The sequence below is a fragment of the Phalaenopsis equestris genome, unplaced genomic scaffold (genome assembly GCF_001263595.1).
Source record: "Phalaenopsis equestris unplaced genomic scaffold, ASM126359v1 Scaffold000002, whole genome shotgun sequence".
Taxonomy (NCBI): domain Eukaryota; kingdom Viridiplantae; phylum Streptophyta; class Magnoliopsida; order Asparagales; family Orchidaceae; genus Phalaenopsis; species Phalaenopsis equestris.
Genome location: NW_018164444.1, coordinates 50640456 through 50658379, shown reverse-complemented (window position 1 = coordinate 50658379; position 17924 = coordinate 50640456). Strand labels below are relative to the sequence as shown.

Below are 17924 nucleotides of genomic sequence, written 5' to 3'. Positions count from 1 at the left end.
ATGGGAGTTACAGATTTGACTGTTAAATTTATAAAAAAAATGTTCGTGAATAATTTTTTTTATTATTCAACAAATAATTTATTAAATAATTGCTACACAATAAATTCAATAATCATTTATATTATATGAGATATATTAATTAAATAAATTTTAATTAACTTTGTAATATTTAATTATGTATTATAATTTTATATCAACAAATTTTATAATTTATTGAAGTTTTTTATTTCTTTATTTAAATGAAATAATTTATTAGAATTTAGTTATATAATTTTATTACAAGAAAATATTCTTGTAATTAATTGTTTTTTTATTTCATAAGTGTAAACTATATAATTTTGAATCCATACACAAATATTTTGTAATTATCTTTTAAACGAAATAGCAAAAATTTTAAGTTTTTAAATTTAATTCATATTACTCTCATAATATTTGCAGTTCGACCTGAGATCAGATCATAAATGAGAAGTTCAGCTAAAATCTAAAGCAAAGAACAAATTGAACAGAATTTATTAAGGCCCCCCCCATTAAGGATCATTTTTTCTGTTTTCTTTTTTTTATTTTCTTATTTATATTTAAATTTGAATTAAAATATGTTTGATGAGAGTAAATATTATTTAAAACATTCAAAGTATCTTTTGAGTATTTTTAAAAACATGGTAATGTATTTTTAAAAATAAAAATAAATATGAATTAAAATAACCAAACATGTTTTCAAAGATAAAAATACAAAGAAAAATAAATATAATACCAAATGGGGCCTAAACTTTTATGTTTGATTTACATTAGGAAAACTGAAAAACAAGCAATCCTAGTAGGGAAAAGGAGTCCCCTCAAGTCGGAAAAGGGGAACAGATAGTTCACCATGGTCATCATGACTTCCTCAACGCCGCAACCCGGGCAGCCAGGTCATCATAATCTGGCAACCTTGGATGCGCCCGATCACCATTTGGGCTCAATAGATCAGGTTGCATTGACCCTGATCGCACATGCCTTCCAACATGAGTCTCTGTTGGGGGCAGGGAAGCAGTTCTAGCTGGAGTGTGCCCTGAGAGCTTGAAGTATTGCTCATCCTTCATAATTTTCTCTGCAACTCTTGAATAATCAGAGATGGATTGTTTTTGAGGTTCGCTTGTACCTGTTCTAACTTTCCCTGACTCGCCCTTCTTACTGTAATGCTGCAAGGGCTTGTCCCCTTTCTCTTCCTCGTCGCATCTCCCATCATAGGAAGTATTCGTGCTCCTCCTTCCATGTATTGTTTGCTCAATGTATGTTCGATGGTTGCGATGGGAATGGTAGACTGCGCCGTCTATAACATCATCAAGATCTGCTTCACCAGTAGAGCGTACATGAGCAGTTCCCTGTTGCAGGTGCTTCCTCCAGACAGAAAAAGCTGTATTCTTATGATAATCTCCATTGTCGCTTCTGTTATACATTTCATAGGTTGTAGGCTTCAAATAATCATTTTCCAATGGATTTTTTACCTTGGGTTTGACATGGCAGTTCCCTGTTGCAGGTGCTTCCTCCTGACAGAAAAATCTGTATTCTTATGATAATCTCCACTGTCGCTTCTGTTATACATTTCATAGCTTGTATGCTTCAAATAATCATTTTCCAATGGATTTTTTACCTTGGGTTTGACATAAGGAGGTTTAAGATTGGATGCTCTTTTGCTTTCAGGATTCAATGCTGCATCAGGCTGCCTCTGTTGACCATTATGTTTCATCTCCTTGACAATCTCCTCTGCTGTAGAATGGAATAAACCATCATGATAAGAATTGGTTCCGTTAAAATCCTCTGTAAATTTAGTGTCTGCAAGAAACGTATTTATAGCTTTATCATGATAAGAATTGGTACCACGCCTCTCAATACCAACCAAGTCAAGCCCCTCGTGAACTTCTGATCTCTTGTGAGGGTTTCCATTCTGATTACCTATGGTTTTAACATAAGGAGGAGGCCTCTTACTAAAATGATGTGGCGCAACGTTCTTGAACTCATCAGCAGCTAAATTTTTAATATTTTCAGTAGAATCATGCGGATGAGAATTAGCATATTTGGGAATGGTAGGAATATTTCTATGCTCAGTTTGTACTTGATGCTTCTGCACAGCATTTCTGGAATGGTGCTCATCTCCTCTCATTTGTATAGTCTTTTGTTCATGGTTGTTGTTCACCGGCTCGAGCCTCTCAAATTCTATTTGCTGCTTCTGCACGTCACTAGCTGGATAAGAGGTGCCTTCTGCTTTTTCGAGTACTGGATTTCTTCCATTGAATACTTCATTCCTCCTATCTGTCAAATCTCTTCCCCCATCTGTTTTTTCAAGTACTGTCTTTCTTCCATTGACTCCCTCAGTCTTGCTATCTGTTACTTTTCCCTTTTCATCTGTTATATGGGACTCTATATAATTTTTTTTGCTGAAAGGAAAATGTATCGTTGGAAGATCCTGAAAAGTCATGAAGGAAATAAAATAGGAACTGACTGACAAATAGATGAGCAGAAAATGAAATTGAGTGCCACAGAATTGACAGGAGCATCATTAACATGCAAACTAGTTCTTTCCAATTAATCTAGCTCTTATTGTGTGATCAGTGTACATTAAAGAGCTGTCTGGTAATGAATTTTAAGTGGGATTTTCATCTCAATTTCTCTCAGTTTTGTCTTAAATCCCAGATTTACCGGATTTACAGGATTTATTAAGGCAGTATTTGGCTGCAACTAGGATTAGCATTAACTAGGTTTTATCAAATCCGATAATCCTTCCACGGAGCTTTCACAGAGATGAAGGTCATCGATGGTGAAATAAATCCTTTAAATCCGACTCCTATTCGGATTTATTAAATCCTGATTACGGGAAGAACGAGGGAAAAAAGTGATGAAAATATAAAATAAATAAATAAATTTAACGGAGCTTTGAATTTAAGTTTGGTTTTTTTTTATGTCTGGCCAAATTTAAGTTAAATCCATGTGTAAATGTTGTGAAACATATACCAGTTGATGTGGTATATATATATAAATCAAACTGGAGAACGATCGACGAAACGAAAAATAGAATGAGAAAAACTCACACTAGAAAAAAACACACAGATTTACGTGGTTCGGCAAATTGTCTACGTCAACGGAGTTGCGGAGGATTTTACTATTTGAGGAATTTACACCAGTCGATCATCTCGACTTACAAGAGGAATCTCTCACTTCGTTGTTCTCTCTTCTTCTCTCTCTGTTCTTTTCTCTCTATACTGAGATACACCGAATAAGATAAATTTACAAGAGGAATAAAATCAATTTATCTTCTGCAACAAGCCACCAAGAAGAAGCCAAGGAAGAACAATCTTCTTCTTCTTCTTTCTTCTTCATTCACCGTAAGGAACTACTGCTTGCACTTTCCTTCCTTCTATCCTGAGGAAGCCCTAAGAAGAACATCAACCGTGACTTAGAAACTCTCTTCTCTTCTATTCACAACTTAAAGGAGACGGGAGGCGGCGTCGTTTCGCGAAACAGGGAAGGCGGGAACGGTTCGCGGGAGTTGGGACGCGACTCTTGTGATCGAAAGAGAGAGAGCGGTCGCGAAGAATCGTGATCAGCAACAGGGACGCGGAAGCGAGAAGCGATCGAGCGAGAGCGGGATTGGGTTTCTTCTACCGAACCGGGCTCCAGCATAACCAATCTCCCAGTTGGAGACCGGTACACCTGCTACAACGTCTTCTTCCTCGAACTGATATCATTCATTGGCGATGTCACCATTTTCTTCAAACATGAATCCTCCACCTCTGCAACTCAAAGCATCTGTTTTCACTCCAGAAGATCAACTAAAGCTGTGCACAACTTCAGTTTCTCAAGAGTAACAACCTTGCATCTCCAAGCTATTTCCTGACAGCAGGGTTCACATAGCATTGACCTCCAAGCTATTTTCTAGATTACTCTTGTTTCTGCTTACAACTCTCACTGTATGTGCAATATTCTGTCTCTGCTGAAAATCGTTTTCAATAAGTATAGTCATGTACCTCTTCCTGTCATCATGTTCAGTCTTCATCTGGTACACCCACTTATTATGTAATGTCTTCTTCTCTAGTGAAAATTATGTCATCTCTCACTTGCTCGAACTTCCATCTTGCAAGATTTCTTCATAGCCTTGTGGTTCTCCACCATCTGTTTGTGGAACAATAGGAATGGGTGCTCCAGAACCACTCTCCTCTTCACTTTCACCATCAACAGAATTATGAATTGTCAGCAATAGTGCATCATGTACTTCTCAGATACCACATTTGCACTATCTTTCTTCATCTTCTTAGGATTCTTATAGTTTTTCTTTATGTGGCCAGCCTTGCCACAATTCCAGTAGATTGTCTGCTAACCAGACTTTGATTTTGATCTCCTTTTATTTGAGTTATTGTCATGTCATCTCCCTCTGAAATCAACATTCAGTGTCGAACTCTTACCTGAGATCTCGCCATAATCTTTCTTACGAACCTCCTCAGCCAAAATCAAATCACGAATATCATCGCATTTCAGTTTAGATTTACCTGCAAAACAACTAACTTTCATCCTCATGGCTTCCCAACTAAATTTCTTTTCTGCCACAAGCCACCACGAAGAAGATTAGGGAGAACTATATTCTACTTGATTAATTTGTGATAGTAACGAAATCATTCAGGTGTTGAGCAGCAGAAACACCTTCCGTCATCTTCAAATTGAATAACTTCTTCATCAAGTATACATTGTTATTCGCCGATGGTTTTTCATACATACTTCATAAGGCTGTCATGAGATCTGCAGTCGTCCTCACCTTGACGACATTGTGTGCAACGGACCACGATAAGGTCAATCGAATAACCCCCAGAACTTGTCAATCCAACAAATTTCATTCAGCCTCATCCATTCTTTCAAGTATTTTCCCTAATAACAGAAGATAAAGTTTCTTCCCATAGAGGTAGTCATCTATCTGCATTCTCCAATAACCAGAATCTGTGTCATCAAATTTCTCGATCCCTAAAACCTTCACTTCATCTGCAGCAATCATTTTTCCTCAGATCCGAACAAAGCTCTAATATCAGTTGTTATGAAATATATATCAATTGATGTGGTATATATATATATATATATATAAATCAAACAGGATAATGATCGACGAAGCAAAAAATAGAAAGAGAAAAAATCACACCAAAAAAGAACACACAGATTTACGTGGTTCGGCAAATTGCTTGCGTCCACAGAGTTGTAGACGATTTTACTACTTGAGGAATTTACATCAGTCGATCATCTCAACTTACAAGAGGAATCTCTCACTTCGGTCATCTTTCTTCTTCTCTCTCTGTTATCTCTCTACACCGAGATACACCGAAGAAACTCTACGCCGAGATACACCGAAGAAGATAAACTTACAAGAGAAATAAAACAAATTTCTCTTCTGCTACAAGCCACCAAGAAGAAGCCAATGGAGAACAATCTTCTTCGTCTTCTTTCTTCTTCTTTCACCGTAAGGAACTATTGTTTGCACTTTCCTTCTATCCTGAGGAAGCCCGAAGAAGAACACCAACCGTGACTTAGAAACTCTCTTCGCTTCTATTCGCAACTTAAAGGAGACAAGAGGCAGCGTCGTTTCGTGAAACAGGGAAGGCGGGAAAGGTTCATGGGCAGCGACTCTTGCGATCGGGAGAGAGGGTGCGAAACCAGTAAATTTGCTACCAAACACCCCCTAAGGCTGTTATCAACCAGCCCATAAAATTTTTTTTTACATAAAAATTTCCAAGAAGAAACAAATGAAAATGAAACTACTAGTGCATACTTACAATAGTCTTTGACAATGAATTTGACAACTTGTATTCAAGTGACTTAACGTCCCAATCAATTTTAAATTCCTTGCCAATATCTTTCATTAACCGCAATTTCTCGTTCTGCAGAAAAGACTTCTTCTGCAGCTTCTCAACAAACTGTAGAAAAAAATAAGATTTGAAGCTGTTCTAGGGCGACAAGCAAAATCCATCAAAAATTATACTTTGTACCTCTCTATTCGTATATAACTCCATGGTAGTTCTATATCGCTCTATAAACCCGTGCCTGAGGTTACCTAATTCAGGCAAGTCTGAGAATCTAGCAGCAGCAAAAATCAGAGTTGCCACAGCCTCCATAGTTTCCTTAGGACACTCACTGCAACAAGAAATATAAAGATACACTGAAAAACTTTACAAGTCATCAAATACTGAAAAAAAAAGGACAATGGAAAAAGCGGCAGTGGTTCCTATGCGTTAGAGTGGAGAAATGGAAAGCAAGGGCCGTGTGAATTGCCTTGAGCAAACAATAAACAGAAATGAATCCCTTCGTATATTTCCAGTAAAAAGAATTCACTTTTAACCAGACTTCAACAATATAGAAATGACGAAATTCAGAAACCAAAATATACCAGTAAAACTTTTTTTAACTTCAACAAATAGTTCAAGTCCCTCGAGCGACTTTTATGAATCATTTGGAACAGCTACTTTAAAACATATTCCATGCATTTTAAGACTAACATAGTACAGAATTTATGAGATTTATTTCATGACCGAATTGGTAAAATAATAAGGAAGTTTAGGAACTGAATTAAAATTTAGGTGAATCAATCTTGTAAAATGATAAAAAGTTAGAAGTGGAATCAAGAAAAACAAAGAACCATGAACATGAACAATAAAATGCCAAATGGAATTAGAAAAGATTAGAATGTGCATTCTAATGTTCATCATGACTCAAATAAGCAAATCATATTAAATAGAAAGTTAGATACTGAATATTGATAGCTGCATGGCATAATTTCTTAAGAACATTTTGAAGTATCATTTTTTTTGTTGGTGTCCAAAAATTGCAACAACGTTATTGTCATGCCCTTTGAGAGATTGCTTTGTCCTTCACCTCATTTGTGCGTAAATAAATAAGCTAGTGCCCTGTTCATGCTATCTTCATTCAATTCATAAAATTAAATTGGGTTATTCATTGGATAAATAGATTGTAAGTGATTTAACTAATGCTATACTGAATTAAGTATGTTGATTTTGCTAACAACACACTCCAGTTAGCATTGAGCTACCCAATGACATATTGTTCGCTTTGATATTGCTGAAAGATGTTGTCAATCTCCGACACCCGGCACTAAGGAATTTGCACTTTTAGTGTGTGTAGCCACTAACATTGTATCTCAATGTCATCATTTTAGTATAATTTGTTGTGGTGTTATGAAATTTAGGGCGAAACAATCACAGGAATCGACACAAATCCAGAAGAAGAACGCAGAGATTTAACGGCTTCAGCGATTGATAATTTATTTATGTTTTTTATATGTTTATATATATGAGTAACTCTTGGGTATGTAACTTAACTCCCCTCTGAATAGTGAAATTCGCCGCTCGCTCCCGAGGATGTAGGCATCTTTGCCAAACCTCGTTAAATCTCTGCGTTCTTCTACTGAATTTGTGTAGATTCCTGTGATTGTTTCGCCCTAAATTTCATAACATAATTACCTTATCAAAAAATTATACTGGCATCGCATCAATTTTTCAAGGGTGAATAACTACCTCATAGAATATTCACAGCTAGCTAGTGGATCCTTATATCTGGGCAAGGTCTTGTAATTTTTTTGCTTTTAAAAACTTTGAAGCAAAAAATCCCTCTATAACACAGGTTCGTTGTCAAAGTTAAAACAAGTATAAAATTCTCTCTCGAGTTTAATAAGAAACTCTTTTAGCATACAATATCTATTATTAACAATGTAAAACAGTCACTCCATCAATTTACATTGCTATTTTTTTATTTTTTATTCTATAAATTTATCACTGCAGCATATGTGCAGTCCATTGACAATTGTGACAACCAACTTTTTTCTTTTGTTTCATGTCATTCTTTCTATTGATCTTACATTCAAAAACATCATACTTCAGTGTGCTGCTTTAGTCTCTTCACTGTACAAAATGAATGATATCTCAAATGAAGTTGTTGCCTTAATCTATTTACTATACATTATGAATCTTACATCCTATGAATGTGTTCAGGTGGAGCCCGGTTCAGAAAAAACGAAAAAAAAAAAAAAAATATATATCACCTCTCTCTCTCTCCCACTTCTGCCTCTTTAGTTTTGAGTTGTTTCCTCCCGTCTTGCTCGAAACAGAAGCCCTCCCCCGTCTCTCGCAAAAACAGAAGGTTACTCTTGCCATTCGCAAAGCAGTCCGCGCCTCCTTCAGTTTGCGGAAACAAGAAAGGAGACTCCATGCTTGGATTCTTCTTAAGGCTTACGGAAAGCAGAAGGCAGAAAAATGTGTTTTTGCAAGGTGCTCTTTCTTAGTTGCTTTTGCGTGTTTGGCAGCAGGAAGAAGAAGACAGTGGAAGAAGAAGGTGCTCTTCTTGATTTCTTAATGTTGGCTTGCGACAGAAGAGAAATAAGTTTTTTTCTCTTGTATGTATTTCTTCTTCTTTGGTGTTCTTGCTCTTGGGTGAATCTCGGTGTAAAGAGAGAGAGAGCAAGTGAGAGATCCCATAATTGTTGACGTGATCAAACGGTGTAAATTCTTCAATTAGTAAAATCTTCTGCAACATCATGGATGTAGGCAATTTGACGAACCACGTAAATCTGTGTGTTCTTTTGTGTTGTGAATTTTCTAGCTCCATTTCCTTGTTGTGTCAACAATGTGAAGACCCATGGCAGATCTCATGGCCCTCCATCTATCATTGCAGATACTATTTTGGAGTCTCTTATGGTGACCCACAAGTTTCCATTCCAGCCAGCCCGATGGGTTGTCTTCGAGCTATTTTTAGCATCCGCCAACACCTTTGGATGGATCAGGATCAACGTGGATGGAGCTCTTACTTCTTACGGTATAATTGGGACCGATTGTGTTATTCAAGACGAGATTGGGAATGGATTGATGGCTATGGGTAGAAAGTTTGAGCATTGGGATAGCTCCCAAGTGGAGTGGAAAGCTATTCTTTCGGTAATCTATCTTGGAGGCCTGGATGTTGGAGTGCAATGGAGTCATTATTGAGAGTGATAACAACAATATCATTCAATACCTCCAATCCACCATGGAGCATAAGCATTTGGCGTGGCCAACCGCTATGGATGTGGCGCTTCTCACTTGCTTTAGACAAGTTTTATTTCATTATAATAGAACAACTCATTTTTGTGCTAAGTTGGCTCTACAGGATAATTTTGTTTTGAAGCATGTAGATGGTTGTATAGATCTTTTTTCTATTCTTTTAGATGATTTGTCTCATATGTAAGGGTAGTTTAGCTCATTTTGGTAACCACTATTGATTTTAATGCAATATGCAATGTTCAAGAAAATGTGTATTTCCCTTTTAAAAGGTTAACATGATAATATCTTTTTATATGATATGAAAAATTTGGGCGGTATGCATGTAAATCCTGCTACATTCTTTTTCCATTCCCAACTACTACTATATTGCTCAACATATCCCATTCACCCAAACCATAAGCTCATTTGAAACTAGTCTCCATCCAATGGATTTGTGCATGGTAAAGTTCAAAAAAGGAGAACTAATGGCATGAACCTTGATGTAGTTCCATGACTTTTGTAGCTTAAAATCAACAACAAATATTTATAGCTACTTGAAAATCACCTTCATTTTGAGTGCGAGCACCATACTGAAGAACAATTCCTCCTTTCAAAACTGATTTGATTATTGAAGGGTGATGCTTGAATTTCTCGAGGAAGATGTAAGTTGCAAACAAAGGTTTTATTTAATTTAAATTTGTTTCATTTTATATAAACTCATATTTACACATTTGAATGCCGGGAGATCCCGTTAAGCAATGATAAAAATAATGGATTTCGAGATAGTCGATCTAAATTTTTGAAAAAAAATATATTGATTGTTTAAATAGGATTACGAATAAGGGTCTGTTTGGGGAATCTCGTGCCTTTCAGGATAAACAACTTATCTTGAAACGCGGCTCGCGGGTCGACACACGGCCTGCGTTTAGTGTAAAAAACCCCAAACGCGGCAGACAGCGTTTTAAAAAACGAGTAAACCAAACGGTTATACGGCGTTTTCAAAAACTCTGCCGCACTTATAATGGGCCCTAAATGAAAAGGTGCTAATATAGATTCTAGCACATGTAAACAATCAAATAGATGCTTATATATATTTCAAATACCATTATATAATTTACAACATGATTACACTACAATAAGCAAAAATATTAGACACATCTATAATTAAATATCTTAATGAAGTTTGAACTTTAGAAAAGAGAATAAAAATTGGCTAAAAGCATGAGATTGCACACCAGAGGGCATAAGCGGTCAGTACTGCAGTTTATTTGATCAATAGGGGGTCATCTCTTCCATTAAACTATGAATTACCTGAAGAAGTCTAGAGTGGGAAAGAGGTAAAATTTTCTCACCTTACGACTTTTGGTTGTCGTTCTTATATTCTCATTAATCCTGATGCTCATAATAAGCTTGAGGCTAAGCTAAGAAAGTGTTATTTCATTGGCTATGGAGATGAGGCATTTGGATATCGTTTCTGGGATGATGATTTACCAGAGGTCACAGTGTAGGACAGAGATGCAGGTGACTAGGAGAGTGAATCCAATGCATCCACTCCTATTGTTCCACACTCAATTTCAGAGCAGTCTACCCCTACAGTGGCAATTCGCAGGTCAGAAAAGGCTAGACGTTCTCCACAGCGCTATTCTCCAACTTTGAACTACATTCTGTTGACAAATGGTGGAGAACCTTAGAGTTAAGAAAAAACCTTGCAAGGTAAAAATTCGAGCAAGTGGGAGCTTGCCATGAAGGAGGAGATGAATTCTCTGCTAGAAAATCAGACATAGGAGTTGGCAGAACTTCCATCTGGGAAGAAGGCATTACAAAACAGGTGGGTGTACCGGGTGAAGACTGAGCACGATGACAATAAGAGGTACAAGGCTAGGCTTATTGTAAAAGGTTTTCAGTAGAATCATGGTATTGATTATTCCGAGATTTTCTCTCCCGTGGTGAAGCTTACAACCATCAGAATAGTACTGTCTATGGTGGTTACTGAAGATCTCTTCCTTGAGCAGTTAGATATAAAGACCGTCTTTCCTCATGGGGATCTTATAGAAGACATCTACATGCACCAACCTGAAGAGTTCGTGGTACAGGGAAAGGAATAGTCAGTTTGCAGATTGAAGAAGAGTTTGTATGACATGAAACAAGCTCCTAGACAGTGGTACAAGAAATTTGATAATTCCATGCACAGTGCATGGTACAACAGATATCAGAGAGATCACTGTTGCTATGTCAGGTATTTTGACGATTCTTATATCATCCTACTGTTGTATGTGGATGATATGCTTATTGCAAATGCTAGTATTGAGGAGATCAACAATCTGAAGGAGCAGAAGTCAGGGCACCTTGCAATGAAGGATTTGAGAGCGGCAAAGCAAATCCTTAGTATGACAATTGTCAGAGATAGAGTCAGAGGCACATTGAGACTCTCTCAGGCTGAGTATGTGAAAAAGATACTTAGCAGGATCAACATGGATAAGACCAAACCAGTTGGCACACCCTTGGGAAGTCACTTCAAACTCAGCAAGAATCTGTCACCCAAGTCAGGGGAGGAACGAGATCACATGAGTAAGGATCCTTATGCTTCAGCTATTGGTTCACTTATGTATGTTATGGTTTGCACCAGACCGGATATTGCCCATGCAGTGGGAGTTGTTAGCAGATACATGAGTAATCCTGGAAAGGAACATTGGGAAGCAGTGAAGTGGAACTTGAGTTACCTAAGAGGCTCTTCAGAAACTTGTTTGTGTTTCTCAGGAAAGAGTTCAAAGGTACGGGGCTATGTTGATGTTGATCTACCTGGAGACATTGATACCAGAAGAAGTACTATAGGTTATATTTATACTTTTGGTGGCACTGCAGTATCATGGCGCTCTAATCTGCAGAAGACAGTTTCGTTGTCTACTACAGAAGCTGAGTACATAGCAGTGGCAGAGACTGTAAAAGAGGTTATATGACTACAGAGCTTCTTAGAAGAATTGGGCAAGAAGAATCAGAAGGTAATTCTTTACAGTGATAGTTAGAGCGTCATATTTCTTGCCAAAAATCCAGCATTTCAGTCCAGGACTAAGCACATTCAGATCAGGTATCACTTCATTCGGTCATTGTTGACTGACGGACAATTGTTTCCTGAAAATATTTGTCGAAGCTAGAACCCTGCTGATATGTTTACTCCGGAGACCCTGCTGATATGTTTACTTCGGAGAAACTGAAGTTGTGCGCAGCTTCAGTTGGTCTTCTGGTGTGAAGACATCAGCCTTGAGTTGCAGAGGTAGAGGATAACACGTTTAAGGAAAAGGGTTACGCCGTCAGTGAAGGATATCAGTTTGAGGAAGAATACGTTGTAGTTTGTGTACCGGTCTCCAAGTGGGAGATTTATTGAGGTGGGCCCAGTTCAGAAAAAACAAAAATAAATACCTATTAAACGCTCCTGTCTATCTCTCTCTCCCACGTTCGCTTCTTCTGATTTCGTGATTCCCGTCTCACACGATATTTCTGCTTCGTCAGTTCGCGAAGGCTTTTGGCTCTATTATCGCGAACGTCCCGCTCCCGTTCCGTCTCCGTCGCTCTCCAAACTAGAAGGCTTCTCTCCTCTCTCGCGAAACAGGAACTTCCGTCTCCACCCGCGCCTCCTTCAGTTCGCGAAAAGGTTCTTCTCGTGCGAAGAAGATAGTGGAAGAAGAAAGGAGTTCTTCCGGTGAAGGCAGGAAGGAGTTCTTGCTTGAGTTGAAGACAGGAAGAAGGAATTGTTGTTTGCGGTGTTTTCTTTCTTTGAACATGTCTTCTGTTGTGGCTAGAGAGAGGGGAAATAAGAAATTTCTTTCTTGTATTTGTCGACGTGATCAAACGGTGTAAATTCCTCAATTAGTAAAATTCACTGTAACTCTGTGGATGTAAGCAATTTTTCGAACCACGTCAATTTGTGTGTTCCTTTGTGTTGCTTTCTGGTGTTATTGTTCTATTTTTTACTTCGTCGTCGATTGTTTTAAATTTTCAATATACCACAACAGAATATATCTTCATTCAAATTTCAGCATACCCCCTTGAATCTTTCTATTTACTATTTTTTTGTGGCTCCAAAATTCGCGGCCACTCCCCAGAAAACTCTGCATTATATATTAATTTTATTTTGAGGGAGTTGTTGTGTTACTTTCTGGTGTTATCGTTCTATTTTTTACTTCATCGTCGATCGTTTTAAATTTTCAATATACCACAACAGAATATATCTTCATTCAAATTTCACCATACCCCCTTGAATCTTTCTATTTACTATTTTTTGTGGGCTCCAAAATTCGCGGACACTCCCCAGAAAACTCTCTGCATTATATATTAATTTTATTTTGAGGGAGTTTTGGAGGACCAAATTTTCAAAAGACAGATTGAATAGCAGATAAGACATTGCCAAAGATTTCACCCTCATTTTGCAAGGACTATTTTGATTTTGGTTCGAGATTTCCAATAGGTGCAAGCCCCTATGCTAAATTACCCCTCCCAATAACGAGAGAGCACTTTCGATTAAGACTACTCATTAAGAATTGAATATTCAATATAAAATAGGATGTCGGCCAAAATTTTTTGGAAAATAAAATTTTAAATTTAATATGTAATGTAATTTTGATTTTAAAAACAGTACTCTTTATTTTGGAAAACAACAAGATCGTATAAATCTAATATTTAATAGTTTAGAAAACTAAACACAATAACACAAGTGATATATCTTCTTGAAAGATGAGTGTATCACTTGTCAGTAGGTTTAACTATTTAAATTAAAAAGTTTATGACTCGATTTTGGTCTATGAGATTTATAACCGACAATTTCACAATTTAATATAAAATTAGATAGGATTTAGGTTATCTAGGTTACTAATTCTTCTATAGAGACAAATTCTTATAGTTAATTACATCTTAAACAATCAAAATTACCTAAGAGAACTCTTGATGATGTAAGAAAACTCGATTAAGATCAGAGGATTCGTATTCAACAATTCAACAATTAGGCTTCCATGATTGCTTGCAGGAAAGTCAAAGAAAAAGACTCAATGTGAAATAATTATTTTCGGAATTCAAATGAGTGAAAAGTATGAGATGTCAAAGATACTGAAGAAGCTTCAATGGCATCTCAAACTAGTCTATGGTTGGTTTTATGTCTTCAAAAAGAAATTATATAATGTTTCAGTCTTGTAAATTATTTAGACACTTTAAACTTACATCTGCATGACATATGCAAATAATCCAAGAAGATATGAAAGTTTACATCGTATTGAACGACAACCTCGAAATCCTAAAAGAGTTTAAAGTTTATATCGTACGAGATTCGGTCATACGAATGCCTAAAAGATAGCATGAGAATTTATGTCGAGTAGACGAACAACCTCAAAGTCCTAAGAGTGTATGTTGTTTAATCTATGAAAAATTAGCTGAGGATCGTCCTTCGCTCCTGTTGTGGTCTCGACCGCTGCTCAAGTGTTTACCGTTGCTTGATCGCGTCGTCACCTCGTTCAAAGAAAATGAGAGAGGGAAAAGAAAATGTCTCGAACAATCTATTTCAGGTTCTTGTTGTTATTTTTTGGTGCGATCTTGTGCAATGTGTTTTGAATTGGTGTTCATTGTTGTTGAAAATAATTGAAGAAAGTGGAGGTAATTTTAATTATGTTAGGCTACACCGGTCAAGATCTCACGGTTCCGTCATCCCGACATCTCTATTAATTTTTGAATTTAGTCCAAAGAATTATTGTAAGCAAACGTAGGTTACCTCATCCAAAGAATTCTCGTAAATCTAAAAGGTAAATTATTATGATGTTATTATTAAAAAAATTAGTTTATTAAAGTATAAAACATTTTTATAGTTTTGAAATTGTTTTGTTGTGGAATTTTCGAGGAGTTGTTGAAATTATATTTTTGTCAAAGGTATATGTTGGTCATGACTTGAATATAAGTCATATCAACACAGGCAACTGAAAGAGAACATATCATCCATGTATGTGTTCATAAAAAAGGTTAAGTGATAAGGTATATGGAAAATCAGAATGGGGTATAAGATTTTAAGTTGAAGAGCGGCTCAGTTTTAGACTTCTCATCCATCATAATCCCACAGGCAACTGAGGCATCGAAGTTTATATGCCAATATTGAGTAGGAGCTACGAGCAAGACACTCTAAGGTTGGGCAACTTCAATCTCAATCAACTAACTGGCAAGTGAACATATCAAAGGTAAGAATCCTCAACCATGTGTCACATGTATATAATGTTCATGTATGTGGTGCTTTTGTAGCATTATGATTTCTAGATTTTCAGTAACCAACACTACGAGGCTATGCACTACGACGCTATGGTTCACAAGTCATTAAGAGTTGGGTTTAAAGCAATCATAAACCTACAGAAAGGAAACGAGAACTACTAATCAACTATTGGTTTAAAAATTTCAACTATATAAGCATGAGTATAGTGATATACATCATTACCTTAAATCCTCGTATTTTCCAACTTATAAGCCAACATGATATTCCAACACAGATCATTCACCCTTTGAAATTAATGCATAGAGTTTGGGAAGCATGTGTGTATATGCACCATAAATCAGGTTTTCATTTGAAACTTAGCTTAACATGGATAAATACATAATGATTAAAGAAACTGTGTTTGTTCATTGTAGTTTAGGTGCCACATGTGTAAATAACAAAATTTCTGATATCAGATTACTAAAATTGTGCAAAAATCCGATGATGTATAAACTAAACACAAAGTGTAGTAGGTAGTTTTCTTTGCATTCTTACATGTTCCCATAAGCCACGAATTAAATTCTGAAGCATAAATATCAAGATATTAACGGACATTCCTCTAAGGGAGACTCTTAGTACAACTTCAGTGTATATGCATTGTTCAAATGCACGCATTAACAACTCATCTGAATTGTTCAGTCAAGCCCGGAGTCTATAATTACTTGAAGTCCTCATACATTTATCATAAAAAGAATGTTTCATTTTTAAATCATCTACTTGCCTTAAGACAGAATAAATCAATAATATATGTATATATTATTGGCCCGATCATTGAAAATGAATAAAACTTATTGCTCAATTTATATACCTGTGGTTCAACCAAGAGTTCAAGAGGGCCGCTTTACATTCATAGATAAAATGATTGTAAGGGAATGATTATATAAAAAAAAAAACAAAAGAACATATTTAGAACATATGTAAGAAAATCAGAAATGAAAAGAGTCAATATTCTTCAAAGCCTCAATATTTTACAGGCAAAACTTAAAAGGCCCTCAATCAAATTCTCTAAACAGCAATTCCTTTCCTAATTTCGGTGCTAATTAAATGGTGTATTGCTGTAAATTTGTATTTAAACAAATACACGCATGTATTTAGATGTGTATATTTGTTTACAACATAAAGAGTCATTAAAATTTAATATGCTTTGCGTGAGAATCAAGTGGAAATATAAATACATGTATTTAGATGCTAAATTGATAAAAATAGAATCCAGTAGCTGCCTTTCCCCAAAAAAAAAATTTAAATACCTATTATGTTTTGACGTGAGGAACACATCAGCACATTGAAACTCAGAACTCAAAGGAAACCAAAGAAATGAAAATTTACATACATACCACTAAATTCATATATATTTACATATTTGACACCTATACTTCATTCTTTTTTTTTCATAGAACCTTACATGTGTATAAAAAAGGTATATATCACTTTCTGAAGCTGAACATGTGGTATTTCTGATGTGATTTCTGATGTGAAATGTAAGGTTTGGGTTCTATGAATATAAAAGGTAAACTTTAGATGCTAGATATGTAAATACATATGAATTGGGTGGTATGTAAGTAATTATCTCGAATAAAGGTAAGCATGAAAAACTTCAACAGTTGACTAGCATTTTGGACAAGCATTTTGGATATATGGCACAAACATTTCAGGATAAAAATATTTCGAGTGGTGAGCATTTAAATGTCCATGTAATTTATTTAAAACCTAAAATATAATGATCATTAAAATCATTCTAAATGAATTCAGCAAGTCAATTGAATTCAGCAAGTGACATTTCTAATAATTGATCCAACAAAAGGCCTCAGCAATATTTTAATTGAAAATGAGATTCATATGTAGATCACTCAATTTCCATGTATTTGTATTTCTAGCACTTAACTTAAATTATTTTTATACATGTCATTCAATACTTATGTATAGATTTATTGACAGACATATAAATGCATAAGAATTGCTTGGTACTGTATGTAAACCTTCCTATTTTATCTCTTGCAAGACATCAATCACAAAATCAAAAATTCTAACCTGTTTGAGCAAACCTCCAAAAATAAACCTTCCTATTTTGACTTGGGATGATAGGGTACATTGATAATTCAATAAATTTTGATTCAAAAAATACATGTAGCATGAGCCACCTAGAGTTAATAGAAATTCCAATGTATGCATATTCTCTATAGCAATTTCATAATGGATGCTAACGATAGAGGCCATCACAAACAATCATCTTTATATTCAGTAATGCATGATTAAGATAAATAAGCTCAATATGTTAAAGCTATTAAATAGAACCGGATATTAACAAATACTATTTTATAAAATAGCACTTTCTGTTTTTTGTAATTTGGGACAAATATAAATTATTCCTCAAATCCTGAACCGAAATGCAGCCTTATATAGAAGCTAGGGGACATGCACGTCAATGCTTCCACAAATATCAATCATATGAATAGTTTAATTAAAAGATATACAACTTTAAACCCTTCAAATGAACTTTCCCAAATTCCATTCAATCCATATAAACATGGACAGTAAAGGAAAAAAAAACAAGATAGCTCGCAAATTGCTTATCACCAATCTGAATGAATATATATATATATATATATATATAT

At 35.7% G+C, this 17924-nt stretch overlaps 1 protein-coding gene across 1 annotated transcript in view; it reads right to left on the bottom strand.

Annotated features, from left to right (window-relative positions):
- Nucleotides 1-750: 750 nt before the first annotated feature.
- LOC110034204 overlaps nucleotides 751-17924 on the bottom strand; it is a 30864-nt gene continuing 13690 nt past the window's right edge. The window contains exons 4-7 of the mRNA XM_020738492.1: nucleotides 6000-6144; nucleotides 5787-5927; nucleotides 1631-2443; nucleotides 751-1484 (exon numbers count right to left, since the gene is read on the bottom strand). Of these exons, the coding sequence (XP_020594151.1) occupies nucleotides 873-1484; nucleotides 1631-2443; nucleotides 5787-5927; nucleotides 6000-6144 (1711 nt within the window). The 3' untranslated portion in view covers nucleotides 751-872. The remainder of the gene's footprint in view (nucleotides 1485-1630; nucleotides 2444-5786; nucleotides 5928-5999; nucleotides 6145-17924) is intronic.